The 15536-nt window shown below is 41.2% G+C and overlaps 1 protein-coding gene across 6 annotated transcripts in view; it reads left to right on the top strand.

Moving 5' to 3' along the window:
* The first annotated feature begins 4763 nt into the window (after window positions 1–4763).
* RIC8B (RIC8 guanine nucleotide exchange factor B) overlaps window positions 4764–15536 on the top strand; it is a 99910-nt gene continuing 89137 nt past the window's right edge. For 5 of the 6 annotated variants that reach the window (XR_011464158.1, XR_011464156.1, XR_011464157.1 and 2 more), the window contains exons 1-2: window positions 4764–5294; window positions 13943–13990. Coding sequence is in view for 3 of the 6 variants with exons in the window: in XM_070370219.1 (XP_070226320.1) it covers window positions 5211–5294; window positions 13943–13990 (132 nt within the window). In the remaining 3 variants the exon portion in view is untranslated. The remainder of the gene's footprint in view (window positions 5295–13942; window positions 13991–15536) is intronic. The other variant, XM_005893688.3, reaches the window with a different exon arrangement.

Raw genomic sequence — 15536 nt, 5'->3', positions numbered from 1 at the left:
TCCATGTGATCAGTTTGGTTAGTTTCCTGTGACTGTGGTTTTTCACAACAAACTGTGGAAAAGTCTTAAAGATATAGGAATACCAGACCACCTGACCTGCCTCCTGAGAAATCTGTATGCAGCTCAAGAAGCAACAGTTAGAACTGGACAAGGAACAACAGACTGGTTCCAAATCGGAAGGAGTACGTCAAGACTGTATACTGTCACCTTGCTTATTTAACTTATATGCAGAGTACGTTATTCAAAATGCCGGGCTGGATGAAGCACAAGCTGGAATCAAGATTGCTGGGAGAATTATCAATCACCTCAGATATGCAAATAACACCACACTTATGACAGAAAGCAAAGAAGAACTAGAGAGTCTCTTGATGAAAGTGGAAGAGGAGAGTGAAAAAGTTGGCTTAAAACTCAACATTCAGAAAACTAAGATCATGGCATCCATTCTTACCACTTCATGTCAAGTAGATGGGGAAACAGTAGAAACAGTGACAGACTTTATTTTCTTGGGCTACAAAATCACTGCAGATGGTGACTGCAGCCATGAAATTAAAAGACGCTTACTCCTTGGAAGGAAAGTTATGACCAACCTAGATAGCAGATTAAAAAGCAGAGACATTACTTTGCCAACAAAGGTCTGTCTAGTTAAGGCTATGGTTTTTCCAGTAGTCATGTATGGATGTGAGAGTTGGACTCTATAGTTGAGTGCTAAAGAATTGATGTTTCTGAGCTGTGGTGTTGGAGAAGACTCTTGAGAGTCCCTTGGACTGCAAGGAGATCCAACCAGTCCATCCTAAAGGAAATCAGTCCTGAGTATTCATTGGAAGGACTGATGCTGAAGCTGAAACTCCAATACTTTGGCCACCTGATGTGAATAACTGAGTCATTGGAAAAGACCCCAATGCTGGGAAAGATTCAATGTGGGAGAAGGGGACAACAGAGGATGAGATGATTGGATAGCATCACTGACTCATTGGACATGAGTTTGAGTAAGCTCCGGGAGTTGGTGATAGACAGGAAAGCCTGGCATGCCACAGTCCATGGGACTGCAAAGAGTCAGACACGACTGAATGACTGAACTGACTGAAGACAATGCTATGCTCCAGTGAGCCCCAAATTATTTGTTAAAGGTACAAACCATGTCAAATAACTTTGCTACAAAAAAGAAACTTCATTCTTAATAGAAAATGAATTTAAGGTAACTTTTAACCTCCTAGATTATTCTGATTTCTCAAAGACTAATTAATGAGTCACAGGCTTATAAGGTTGATAGTCTACAAAAAAATTATATTCGTTTAGTGGTTGATATTCTATCAGAATATTGGTCCAGTGATTATCAACCAGGAAGCTTTTAAAACTACCAGTACCCAGGCCTCACCACAGATCAACTAAATCAGAATCCTTGCAGGTATGCCCAAGCCATGATTTGCATACATCATATTGTAATTTGATTTGCACATATTTATATGTAAAACCTCACTCATTAATAAATTTGTCTAAAGAATGAGCATGTTCAAATATGCTTTTGTTGTCCTTAGATCATAGAATGTTAGAACTGAGAGAGAACCAAGACTCTATCTGGATCAGTTCCTTTATTTTACAGTTTAGGACACCAGATGACATTGAGAGAGTAGCCTCACATGGTGGCGTGGTGGTTGTTGAATGACACTTTGTATCTCGAATTAGTGAAATTCTCTGAAGTCCAATTGTGGAGCTGTAGTGAGTAGGCCAAGCTGTTTAGTTTTTAAATTTCTTCTAAAGAAAATGTATAAAAAATATTACATGTGAAAGACTTGGATTCTAAAAGCTGTTACCACCAGGTACTTCTATAAGACCTTTAATTTGGCACATTCCGACCAGTCCATTGTTATGGCAGAGGAAATGCCAGCACAGGATATATCAAAGTCCAAAATAAATGACTAGTATCTATTTGCAGGGTTTTTCATTGGCCCTGACCCATACGGTCATAGCATTTTATGCTATCAGAGCCCAGAGCATTTCTAGCTCTTAACTATACCACTTATGAGCACTTATTGCTCATGAGCAAGCTAATCCATACACTGAACTTCCCTTTTCTTTATAAAAAGGAAGATAGTGCCTGTCCTACTGACCTTGCATTTTCCAGCTATTACAAGGATTAAGTCAGATGATCTATGTGGAGATATTTTGAGAACAGTACAGCACTATCCAAACATAAATACAGAATTATATTATTATATCTTAGAGCAGTGACTTGTGAATAAATATTTGTTGCTTTGATTACCCAGACTCTAAATCCCAATTCCTTGGCACCAAGCCAGGCAAGAATCAACAGGAACTGGAGTTACTGCTGAACTAGAAACTCTAGTCACTGAAAGTATCACATAACTAAATATTCAGGGAGGTAAAGTGATGTAGTGATCCAGAATTTAGCTAGTCTAGGCTCTAGTCCCAGAGTCTGCTTTTAACTATTGACTTTGGACAAGTCACTTAATTTTTCTGGGACCAGAGTCTAGTCAGTGGTCAAAGGATGACTTGAATTAGAGTCAAAGATCCTTTTGATTTATAAAATCAGAATATTAGTGCTTAATTAAAATTACTAAAGTGCAATTTCCCAAGCCATTAATTCATGTGGTTTCACATTTTTAAAATCTCTTTTTAGAAGTAGAGGGTTGAAGCCTAAAAACATAAGCCTATTTCTGGTAAACAGACATTTCAAACACATGTGTATAAGACCCTCTTTAAAATAAATGTCTCTACTCAGATACTTTATGCTAGCTAGTATCCTATCCAGGAGCCGTTGCTCCAAAAATAAATATATGGTTACCAAAAAACCATGTAGTACAGTACTGGACAGAGAGTAGGCAACCAAATATTTTATGTTACAGTTCTCAGTTTGAGTCTCAGTTGTTGTTATTTAACTAATCCGAGCCTGATTTCCTATATGTAAATGGGAATACCTCGCTCAATGATCCACTGAGATGGTGTACAGTAGAATGCTTTGTAAACAATTAAAGATAACTGCAAGATATTACTATTAAATGAGGAATATAGCTTACTAAACCGTGGCCTAAGAAGATGCTTTTTAAAGAGACAGACCAAAATCTGACTTTATTATGGACACAGCACTTACCCCAATATCTGGCTCAACAAATATGCTCAATAAAGGTTTGCTGCATGAAATGTATGATCCACCAAAAGACCAAAAGCTCCATGAGCTCAGATTCCATACTTCTTATTTCTAAGTTCTCAGATCCTAGCACAACATCTGACACATAGAAGAAACTCAATAATTATTAGATGAATAAATTTTTGCCCCTTCTAATTCTTCAGCACAGCTCGAGAGGGAGAGGTAAGCAGGGCTGGCATGGAAGATGATTCTGGTAAAGGTAGCTTGGAATGGAAAACTGAAAGTTACTTAGAGAATTCATCCACACTCTAACAAATAGTTTGGGAGTGTAGAAAGAGCATAGATAGGATCCTAGTTCAAATTCAATTTTCAAATTCTGCCATCTCAGTAAATTAACCTATTAACCTCTTCAAGACTCAGATTCCTCACCTTAAGAATAGTACCTCCCTCACAAGCTTAAGGCTTCCCCAGTGGCTCAGGAGTAAAGAATTTGCCTGCAATGCAGGAGAGGCAGGAGATGTGGGTTTGATCCCTGGGTGGGGTAGCTCCCCTGGAGAAGGGCATGGCACCTCACTCCAGTATCATTTCCTGAATATCTCATGGACAGAGAAACCTGGTGGGCTACAGTTCATAGGGTCACCAAGAGTAGGGTATGACTGAAGCAACTGAGGATAAGGTTAACGACTAAAATGGAAGCTCCACAATAGTAGGGACTTCATTTTGGGTCCACTGTAGACACACTGAACTGTCCTGTACTGTATTGAACAGTGTCTGGCACAGCATAGATTCTCTAATATCTGTTGACTTGGTTTGTGAGAAGCTGAGATAACATAGGTAAAGTATGTGACAGAATGTCTGCATGTAGCGAACACTTAGCAAATGTGAGATTCCATCATCATCATCATTACCATTACTAGTATATCCATATTATTACATTTACTATTGGTCGTAGAGGACCTGCCTTTGGGGAAAGACGTAGATACAAATATCGAATTCCCCACTTACTGGCTATGTGACTTTGGACAAATTACTTAATCTATTTGGATTCCTATGGTTCCACAAAAATCTCAGTGCCGTGAGAAATCACCTAACACTGAGTCTTGAGTCCCTAACACGCGATACACGGCGGCTATTATTATTATTATGAAGGCAAAAAACCCAGCCGAGTCCCCTTGTATCCGAGAGCTGTCTACCATTTCCCACATTATTGTAGCTGAATACATAGCATGACCGCAAACAAGGAAGGAAGGAGAGAATTTCAAAGAGACCGAAACCGCTAAACGAGAAAAGAGGGAATTAAAACGGTGCATGACAGTTGCCACCAAGGGGTGTCAGTTTCCGCGGCTGTCAACCAGTCCGACCAGCCAGGGCTCGAGCAGGACAGTCAGCTCGGTAAGGAACAAAAAGGAGGCAGAGCCGACGTTTGGACCCTCCCCTTAACGGTTTCAGGGCCGCTGGCCTCAGGCGGCCGCTGGACTCCCGTTTCCGGCCTTTGCAGGACCACAGTTCCCAGCATGCCTTTGGCGGGAAGTCTTTCCCGCTGGATGACTACGAGTCCCGACATGCCATTCGGCACTCCAGTAGATTAGATGGAAGAGTGGAATGACCCCGTCGCACGAAGGGAATTGTAGTCCATTTAGCTGGTTGCTCTTAGAGGGGCGGGGAAGAGCCGGGTCGCTCTCGTCAGCTGAGGAGAATGATTCATAGAGGAGGGTCAGGAGAGAAGAACAGCTTTGTCTGTGAAAGCCCACTTAAAAGGCTGGACTCTTCTCCGAGGGAGGGAGAGTCAGGGGAGCAAGCAGGGTCTCGGGCCTGACCCCCAACGTCAGGCCGTCCGCCAGGCCTCTACCGCGTACTGGGCCTTGTCAGAGGTGGCGGCTAGGCGCCGGTTGCTGGGGGACCGGTGACGTCGCGGGGTGAAAGTTGAGGGGCGGTGACGTCGGGCCTGCCCGGGCGGAGGCTGGCGGGCTGGAGGCAGAGGGAGGGAGGGAAGGAGGGAAGGAAGGAAGCTGGGAAGAAGCGAGCGAGCGGGGGCGCGAGGCGTTTACCTGGAGGCAGCGGCTTGGGCGCGCAGAGCGGCCGCGGCTCCCCCGCACCTGCGGCCATGGATGAGGAGCGCGCCCTCTACATCGTCCGGGCCGGCGAGGCGGGGGCTATCGAGCGGGTCCTGAGGGATTACAGCGATAAGGTAAAGAGCCCTGGCCCCGGGCGTGCGGTATAGCACCCTTGGGCCGCCCCCCCGGGCTTGCATATCGCATCCCTCCCAAGCGCCCCCCCCCCTCACGCCGGGGATGCGCATTGCTCTCCCCCGAAAACGTTTCCGGCTTGGGCATGCGTGTTTGTGCCCCCAGCCTTTTCCATCCGTGCATCCTGTATCCCCCCTGCCCCCACCCTGGCTCCCACCACTCTGATTCCGGCCCAGCAGCTTGTCCCACGGTCCTCTTCCCAAGCGTGCAAGTCACACCCCCGGAATCGGTGAATGTCCGTCTGTGCCCTGTGCCCCACTCTTGGATGCAGAAATGAACGCGAGGCTTCCTCACCTGCATAGCATAAAAATACGTGTTTCTTTGCATAAACACGGCCTTTGACATGCCTAAGACGTAGCGGCCACGATGGCAGTTCTTTATAGACGTACAGCACTGTACAGTTTTCAAGGCGTGATGTTTCATATATGGTCTAACTTGATTCTCAGAATATTTGTAGAGTAGATAGTATCATTCTTCCCATTTTCTAGATGAGAAAACCGAGGCACGAGGAACTGAAATCACGCCAAGGTCATGGACCTACTGGGAGGAGACTAACTCCTAATAATACCTGTTATTTGTATCGCATTATCAGCTTTCCCATCCTTTATCTTATTTAATCTTGACAGCCGTCCAGTGAGGTTTTATCTGCGTTTTGCAATTGAGATTCTAGATCGGTTAAGTAACTTGCCCAAGGTCATACTTCTGAGCTGGGATTCCAACCTAGGTCTTCAAACCATTCATTATTCTTTCCACTTTACAACTCTACACTAAAAAGGTATCCTCTTTTATATCCCAGTCACTTCTCTGAATGTCTCTTCAAGAACCGTTAGCTCTCCATTACTTTTCCTTCCAGGAATTGTACAAGCTCACTTCTAAAGGTGACATACCACACCTTTATTCTTCCATTTAGAAGACTACTTAATAGAAATGACTGACTTCTGTGAGAACACACCCAGCACCATGTCACATCCTAGATATAACATATTCCTTCCTTTCCTTTGCTTCCATTCATAATTTCTCCTGTGTTTGCTATGTGTCCACCACTGCACTAACCTATGCTTTGCATTATGGAGCTGCCAGTATGCCATTTCTGCCCTATGTGGAAAATATTCAAAAATCAGGCAACTTCACTCCCGTTTGATCTTCTCAACAATCCTGTGAGGAAAGTGATGATATTCCTTGTTTCACAAATGAGAAAATTTAGAATGTTGTTGCCCCAAGTCCACACAGTCATTGAGAGATGAGGCTGAGATTTGAATCTAGGTTTTCTGATTGCTCTTTTACAGTACTATGCTGTTTTCTTTGGGTGGCTGCATGGATTCAGTTATATTCATATCTTAGCTTCTTCGGTCTCTGATATGCTTTATGCACAGGTGTACATATTTGGAGATTATGGTTGTCCCATGGTATCTGCTGGGGCTTTGTTCCTGGACCCTTTCCCTCCCTCGTGGATACCAAAATTCATGGATGCTCAAGTCCCTTATATAAAATGGCATGTTCTTGTTGCTTAGTTGCTAAGTCACGTCCAACTCTTTTGTGACCCCATGTGACCCCATGGACTATAGCCCACCAGGCTGTTCTGTCCATGGGATTTTCCAGGCACAAATACTGGGGTGGGGTGCCATTTTCTTCTCCAGGGGATGTTCCCGAAACAGGGATTGAACCCGCGTCTTCTACATTGGCATGCAGGTTCTTTACCACTGAGCCACCTGAGAAGCCCATAAAATGGCATGTGTGCTTGTGTGCTCGGTTGCTCAGTCAAGTCCAACTTGTTGCAGCCCCAAGGACTGTAGCCCACCAGGCTTCTCTGCCCATGGAACTTTCCAGGCAAGAACACTGAAGTAGGTTGCCATATCTTACTCTAGAGGATCTTCCTGACCCAGGGATCGAACCTTCGTCTCTTGTGTCTCCTACGTTGGCAGGCAGATTCTTTACCACTAGCACCACCTGGGAATAACCTACACACATCCTCCCTTATACTTTGAATCATCTCTGGATTGCTAATAATACAATGTAAATGCTATGTAAATAATTGTAAATACAATGTAAATACTATGTAGCTAGTTGCCCATTAATTCAACTTTTGCTTTTTGGAACTTTCTCCAGTTTTGTTTTTTTTCCTTCAAATACTTTTGATCCATGGTTGACTGAATTCATGGATGTGGAACCTGCAGATATGGAGGCCTGACAGTATATTCATGCAACTTGATTTATAATTGCTTTCCAAAAATGACTTGAGGCAGCTACAAACAGATTTTCAAAAGAACAAAATGCAACAGAAAACTTGGCTGTTGTGTTGAATCACCTAGTGTTTATTTAGCACTTATTATATCCCAGGTATCCAGCAATAAATAGAAACTTTCTTCTGTGGGAAGGAAGGAGGAAAAAACCTCTACCTGGATCTTATCACCTCCTTCAATATTCCTCCTTCTCTTCACGACTAAAGTAGTTAGAACTCCAGATTTGCTTCCTCTAGTTTATCTCTTCCTTTCCTTGATCTCCCTCCAGGTTAGTTTCATTTACTACTCCTGGGCAAGTACTGATAGCACTACTCCAAGTGCTATCAGAGCTTAAGTTCTGAACTTTCACATTGGGAATGGTTTTAAAGTTGTAATGACCAATGTGTATAGTTTTGGGGTGGCATTCTGGGGGCCAGCCTTGAGAATGCTGTGGCTTGATATGAACTGGGTTGGCCAATTCCTTCAGAAAAGAGTTTTCATGTTTAATGCTGATTACAGTAGATCCAAAGAACAAAGAAAATTGCGTTTCATGTTGGCAGTGGGGCTTTGCCCCTCAAGGGAAGAGACTTTAGAGGCAGATGAAGAAGAAGGGGAAGTATGATTGCAGTGGTCTGGCAATAAGAATGAGGAGGTCAAATTAATTGTCCCACTCTCTGGGAAATGGAATCTGAAATTCTAAAAATGTGCCTGGGTCTACTGTGTTCCTTGTTTTCTTTATCTGGAAAAGTGGATGAGAAATGTTTAGAATGAAGTGATTATGAGGCATTAAAGAGTTTAACCAAGAAGGGAAATGAATGATGTAGAGAGAGAATGATTAGTTTGTTGTTCTCAAAAGGAAGCTCAAGTATTGTGGAAAGAAGGTTGAATTTGGAATCAGATAAATCTTGCTTCAAATCTACCATTTATTAGCTTCATGACTATGGATAAGTTATTTTAAACCTGAGTCTCAGTTTCCTTATCTGTAACGTAGGTAACAGATATGTACCTATGTACAGATATGTACCTTATCTGTAACTTAGGTTCCATCACCTAAGTTATTCTGAGGTCTAAATTAATTGAGGTATAATGCTGAATACTGTGCAAGGCATCTAGGAGGCATTCCCTAATGATCAAGGTTCTCAAGAGGTCCTGTGGCCAGAGCACAGGTTCTAGAGCCAAATTGCCTGAATTCTGATCCCCAATTTACCATCCATGTGGTATAGAACAAGGTACTTAACTTTACTGTCCCTCAGTTCACTCATCTGCCAAACATGGATAATAATAGTACCTGCATCATCCACTGTTGTCAGGATTAAATAAGTTATATGTATAAATCAGAACACCGCCTGGCACTGAAGAAAAACCCATAGCTGTTAGTTCTAAACAGAAAAAGTCAGAGATTAACCCTGTGGCATGGAGTTGACATAGTCTGATTAAAAATAAAAAGAGAGAATATACTTCAGTTTTTCTTTTTCCTTGACCCATGGCACTTATTAATGGCTGGCGAAATACTTTGTACCATGTTTAGAGCAACATTTACCTATCTGGCTCCAGGTAACATCTAATTTCTACTGTGTTAAGGAGATTCTGATTTTCAAGCTACCTTCTTTTATTCACTGATGTTGTCATCTTGGGGAGAAGGAAGATCTATCTATCCCTTTTAAAAGGAAATTTGCCTATTTCTCAAGGGCATAATGCAAGTTGACTCAGTGTAGGAAAGTATTTTTTAAAAATAGGAAGAGTGGTTGCCTTTTTCCTCTCCTCTCAATTCATCTGTTAAAATGTATTGAGTGCCATGTATTTTGTTCTTTTAACAGATTTAATAGAGATACTGGTAGCCTTCATTATGATTATCAACAACAAACAGTGATCTTGGGCCTTGAGGTGCATAGAAGTATCTTAGTTCCTTGAATCCAGGATATTTGGACTAGAAGGAACCTCAAAGATCATTGGGTCCAATACTCTGAATTAATAGGAGAAGAAACTGGTGTAGCATCATCATCAACTATGATGATGACTAGAGAGATGGTTTGCGGCCATAGAGGCCACCTGGGCATATGATTACCCCTTGGCAAGCTCCAACAGAATTCCATTATGTAAGTATGACAAGTTTATGGCCAAATGAAAGGTAAAAGTTACTTAAGATACAGACAGGTAGGTAGGTCTCTGAGATGAGTCCTCATAAGAGAGGAAAACAGCACTGATAGTAGTGAGGTGTGTTTATGCGCTGCTGCTGCTAAGTCGCCTCAGTCGTGTCTGATTCTGTGCGACCCCTTAGACGGCAGTCCACCAGGCTCCCATTCCTGGGATTCTCCAGGCAAGACTATGGAGTGGGTTGCCATTTCCCTCTCCAGTGCATGAAAGTGAAAAGTGAAAGTGAAGTCTCTCAGTCGTGTCCAACTCCTTGCGACCCCATGGACTGTAGCCCACCAGGCTCCTCCGTCCATGGGATTTCCCAGGCAAGAGTACTGGAGTGGGTTGCCATAAGAATCCAATTGATAGGGACCTAATTTGGAGACAGTTGTAGAAATACAGCCTCCACATTTGAACAGGGTATATAAACATCCTGGACCATGTAAGAGGACATTTTGTTTTACACTTTGAGGTTGAGTTCTGACTCTTTGGGTTCATTCTACAGATTTTTGATGAGCGTGTGTAGTGGGCTGTTCCTTTGTTATATGTTCTTATTTCCAGATTGGATTATATAATCTCAGTTACTGGGGTTTAGTTCTAGAAATAATCTCTCTTCCTAAAACACAGCACAACACATACACACACACACACAGACACCACTCCAGTTAGGTTGATTCCTTTGCATTGGTACTGTTTGAGTATATCTTTGGAAATCTATGAAATAAATCCTAGGTGTCTAGTGGATCAGTATTTGGCTGGATGCCTCCCCGTAGACTGTGCAGTAACAACAGTAGTGTCTACTTATTGAACACCTGCAATGTGCAAGGTGCTATACACAAAGATAAGGAAACTCTTGACAGGCAGTAAAGTTGAATAACTCGACCAAGGTCACACTTTCAGTAAACAGTGGGACTGGATGCAAACCAGTGCTTTCTGACTATTGAGCCTAGCCTATTCATGGGATGTGAAACTGGCAGGGGGAGTCCTCAAGAGCTGGCTGTGTTACTGAGCTGTTACTAACTTACTTGGTCTCTAAAGCTTTACTGTTCAGTTCATATTTGGTCCTGTTCATCTGGAAATTAAGCATACAAAGAAGGTGAAGTGTTGACTGTTGACCAGCAGTTCTAGAAAGACATTTGCAGCCAGAAATGCTGGATCCCCTTCCCTTCTCTTTCAGCCTTAAAAAGGGGAGAGAACAAGAGTTATGGTGTGCTGTGCTTAGTTGCTCAGTCATGTCCGATGCTTTTCGACCCCATGGACTGCAGCCCACCAGGCTCCTCTGTCCATGGCTTTTCTCCAGGCAAGAATACTGGAGTGGAGTGCCATGCCTTCCTCTAGGGGATCTTCCCAACCCAGGATTTGAACCCAGGTCTCCTGCATTGCAGGCAGATTCTGTCCTGTCTGAGCCACCAGGGAAGCCCGGTACAGAATAGGTTAGGTATGATCTAAGTTAGATAAGAGAAGCCTGCCTTAGAGAAGTCAACATCTTTGAATCCAAACAACCTTAGGGGTCTGAGTTTCTGAATAGATTGACATATTCTAAATTCAATTTATTGCCTCACAACACCAGTATATTTGCTAATTAAATTAAGTCCTCATGCCCGTTGGACAGGGCTTTTGAAAGCTTTTCTTCCTCCCTTCCTTCTTCCCTTCTTTTCTTCCTTTTTTAATATTGTAGTTTTATCACAGAATCAACTTTACATTTAAAAAGCAAAAGAAAAATTAGTCCTTGGTACTAATCTAAATTATCACCTTAAAAGATTTAATTCTATGTAGAAACCTTTTAAAAAATATTTTCATAACTTAGTGAGGGTCTTTCTAAAGATAATTTCTTTTTCTGTTTCCTTACCACAAATGCAAAAAAAAAAAAGTTTAGGAGGACTATTGGCAACTAGGTACATTTATTCCAGATAATGTATGGAATTAATATTTCACATATGATGGCAAAAATTAAGCTTTCTTAGTTCTAAATGCAATTATGTATTTTCATTTGTAGTGAACCTTTACTAGGCTTCAGTTTATAACCAACAGAACAATCTACTGATTCTTTATCTTTTATTCAGTGTTAGTTTTTACTTAACCTTGGGTCTGTAAATTTCTAAGTTAAAGCTTTTGTTCTTCCTTCCTTTTCTTCTTTCTTTCCTTGTTTGTTCATTAATTCATTTACCTGTCAATTTTTTTCTTTTAATAATAACAATATATCAACAAGTTTTGTCAAAGGAACCACCAGAAATTCCACCAACCCTGTATAGTTTTTATTTTTGCATTTTTAACACTCAAGCCTTTGTTTGAATGCATCCATCCATACATTGATATAGGTACTGTCATCATAGACATACAATTTGATATTTTACTATTTTTACAGCTATTGTCATAAAATAATTTTCCATGTTGTTACAGAACTTTTTAGCCATCTTTAAAAAAACTGCAGTATGATAATATTTCAGATGAATGCACAGTAATTTACTTAATCAGTCTCCTGTTGTTAGATATTCAGGTTGTCTCTTTTTTTTTTCCCTTAACATTTGATAACACTGCAGTGAATATAATTTTTCTCTCCTCTGGATGATTTCATTAGGATAAATTTCTAGGAGCAGACGTTCTGGGTCAAAGGATATGAATATTTTTATGGTTGCTATTATGTGTTGCCAAATCACTTTCGTTTTTGAAGATAGTGTCAATTTATACTGCCTCCAGCAATATTAGACGTGGATTACTGAAGCCCATTTCTCAGAGAGCTTTATGTCCTCAGCCTTGTTCTCCTTTGATCTGGTCTGTAAGCTACTGTTCAAAATATTCTTCCAGAATAAGCTACTGTTTACACCTCCTTCAGAGTCTTCCCCTGGTGGCCTGTCATCTTTATGTCAGTTCAGGTATAAATTTTTAAATCCAAGCCCTCACCATCTGACATCCATTTTAATTGTTTTGCAAACCATATGTGAGGCAGCTTCTCTTTAGGTTTCCTCAAATGGCCTTCTCTATTACCTCTAAGTCTTTCCTCTGACTATTTTGTACTTCAGAACTGCTTCTTTGTCAACATTTCTCAATCTCATTTAATTTCAAAAATCAGTTCTTCTACAAAGCTGTCAATGCAGAACCACCTGTAATGATAATATCTTTAGTACTTACTGTACTTAACTCCTGATGGGTTGCCAATAAATGTTTGTCAGTGTTGCCAATGAGAAATACAAAGGAAAGGCAGAGAGATGTTCAATAAAGGTTTTTTTTTTAAAGGAAAACTTGGAGGATTCTTAAGCGCACTTGGCTGTCTTGAGTAAAACTTGAGAAGAGAATGAGGAACTTTATGCTCTATTTTTTGGGGTACTGCCACTCTCTTGACAGTGGACAACTTACTCCATTCTCTATTTCAGCTACAGAGAAAAAATAGTGTTGCCAGTAATTGCAGGAGAGTCGTGACCCTCCTTTTTCTTTCAGTTATTTTTTTCTCAATATCATTGGCATCATCATCATTATCATCCTAATGCTAACTGAGTGTTTACTATGTGCCAGGCACTCAGATGGTACATTATATGCCTTAGCTGTTTTAACCCTCACAGCAGCTTTGTGAAGTAGGCACCCCTCTTTTCACGTGGGAAATACAGTTATAATTTATTACTTGCTTAACTAATAAGTGGTGGAACCATGGTTTAAACTCTCATTCTTACAGAATTACTGTCCTTCCCTATCTATGATTCTCTGATGATTTCTTATTCCATTTGGTAAAGTACCAGCTCCTCAACAACATTGGAAGATCCTTCCAAATCTCTATCCAGTCTACTTTCCCATTCTTATATTTCTCTGCTCCTGTCATCCTCTAACATGTGTCCTGTGTTTCATTCCAACAGAGCTGCTTATTTCACAAATATATCATACCATTTCACACATGAGCCTTTGTTTCCGTCCCTAGAATGCTTTCATTTGCCTTCTGGCAAACTCCTATTCATCCCTCAAGGTCCAGTTCAAATGCTCTATACTCTGTGCAAAGCATTCCAGATTTCCCTGGGCGGTTTGTGGCTCGGGCGGTTTGTGGCTCGGTACTCTGTTCTTTTCTGTATATATTTTTGCTTTAGTCTTTTTGTACTGCTTTATAGTTATTTGCTTCTCTTTTTCTTTAGTAAGAATATTGAGGTGATTTGGGAAGACAACTTTTTTTGTAGACATCAGATATTTTTTAACATAGCCAAAATGAAAAATCTGTACATTTAAAATGACATTGTTTCCCTTTTTTCCCTCTTCAGCATAGGGCTACTTTCAAATTTGAATCAACAGATGAAGATAAAAGAAAGGTAAGCCTTAGTGTTACTTTGTGTGGTGTGTGTGTCTGTATGTATTTTCATTCATGGCTTTATAACAGCAGACTTGATTTCATCTGATGGTTTAGTATTCAGTTTCCCTTATGTTTGGTTTTTAGGAATTCTGAGAAGAAAGACAAGTGCCAGGTTTAGTATGAATTACACACAACACCCTCCTGCTCCATCCCCATAGAACCGTTACACTTGCATAAATCAGGGGAATGGGAGGGGTTCAGAGGGGACCCTCCCCCATATCTTCTCCTCTCCAGAGATTGGCTTTGTTTGATGGCAGGATTGCAGGCTGCCAAAAATTGCTAATTGCTAATATTGTAAAGCCAGGCTTGGCTTTGGGTTAAGTTTTGGGGAAACAGCTATTGATGCTGCTGTGCCTCAACCACATATTGTTCTCTGTGCTGGCAGCTTTTTTTGTATCCAGCAATCATCTTGGTCACTGACTTCACTGGTAAAGAGGAAAATGGGATCAAGAGGCTCATCACTAGAGGAGTTATTATAAGAGAGGGTGCATCAGGGATCGGATCATGAAATGTCACATTGGCCTGTCGGGGTAGCTTGTGGTTGCTTTACTTAGTTGATTGGAACATGATGTTCAAGGAGAAGCTCACCAGTTCTGCCTCAGTGTTTCCTGGGCCCTGTACTTCTATCCTTGGCCTTACAAACAGTAAGACCAGGTGAGAGAGCATGACTGAATCCGTGTAAACCCATGATTGCTGCTGGAAAAATAGCTTAAGTCCAGTGCTTTCCTGGTAATGGTTTGATCATACCTTGAAATCATCCCTCTCTTCACATCTACCCCCATATTTAATGTCGACATCCTGCTCATTTTGCCTCTTAAGATTTCTCCATACATTCCCTCCTTAGTCCCAGCCCTTGTTCATACCTTCATCTGGACTACTGTACCAGTTTCCTAACAGTTCATTATTTTTCCAGTTATGTGCGCTTCCATAATTCCATTGTCCATAATTCTATAACAACAATCTAATTGTGTCACTCTCAACCTTGAAACCCTTGAGTGACTTTCTTTGTCTATAGGATAAAGTTCAAGTTTCTTATCATGAGCTTGATGGTCAGTGATCTGAAGCTTGCCTACTTTTGCAGCCTTTTGCTTACTTCTGTCCCTTGTAATTTATGCTCTAGGAACATGAAATGTTTCCAGTTATGTACATATACACATCCCTTCTGTTTCCTACTTCCTATCTTTGCATGTGTTGTCTTCTGCCTGGAATGCCCTCTTGTATATTTCTTCACCCTTTCACCTGTTTAATTCCTACTCACCTCTAGGAGCTTCTCCTTCAGGAAACCTCTGGCATTCCTATTAGGGTGAAATGCCCCTTTTCAGTATTCCTATAAAATTTTCTGTAAATCTTTAATCCTATGCTTATTATTTGTTTCTTAATTTTATGTGTGTGTGTGTGTTTCTCATTGTTAGACTCTGTGAACTCCCTGAAGACAGATGCTATAATAATAGTTATCTTTATATCCTCGGCATCTAGAATGCCCAGCACAGATAGGTACTCGAAAA

Source organism: Bos mutus, chromosome 5, assembly GCF_027580195.1.
Source record: "Bos mutus isolate GX-2022 chromosome 5, NWIPB_WYAK_1.1, whole genome shotgun sequence".
In the NCBI taxonomy this organism is placed as follows: domain Eukaryota; kingdom Metazoa; phylum Chordata; class Mammalia; order Artiodactyla; family Bovidae; genus Bos; species Bos mutus.
This window is presented reverse-complemented; position numbering and strand designations above follow the sequence as displayed.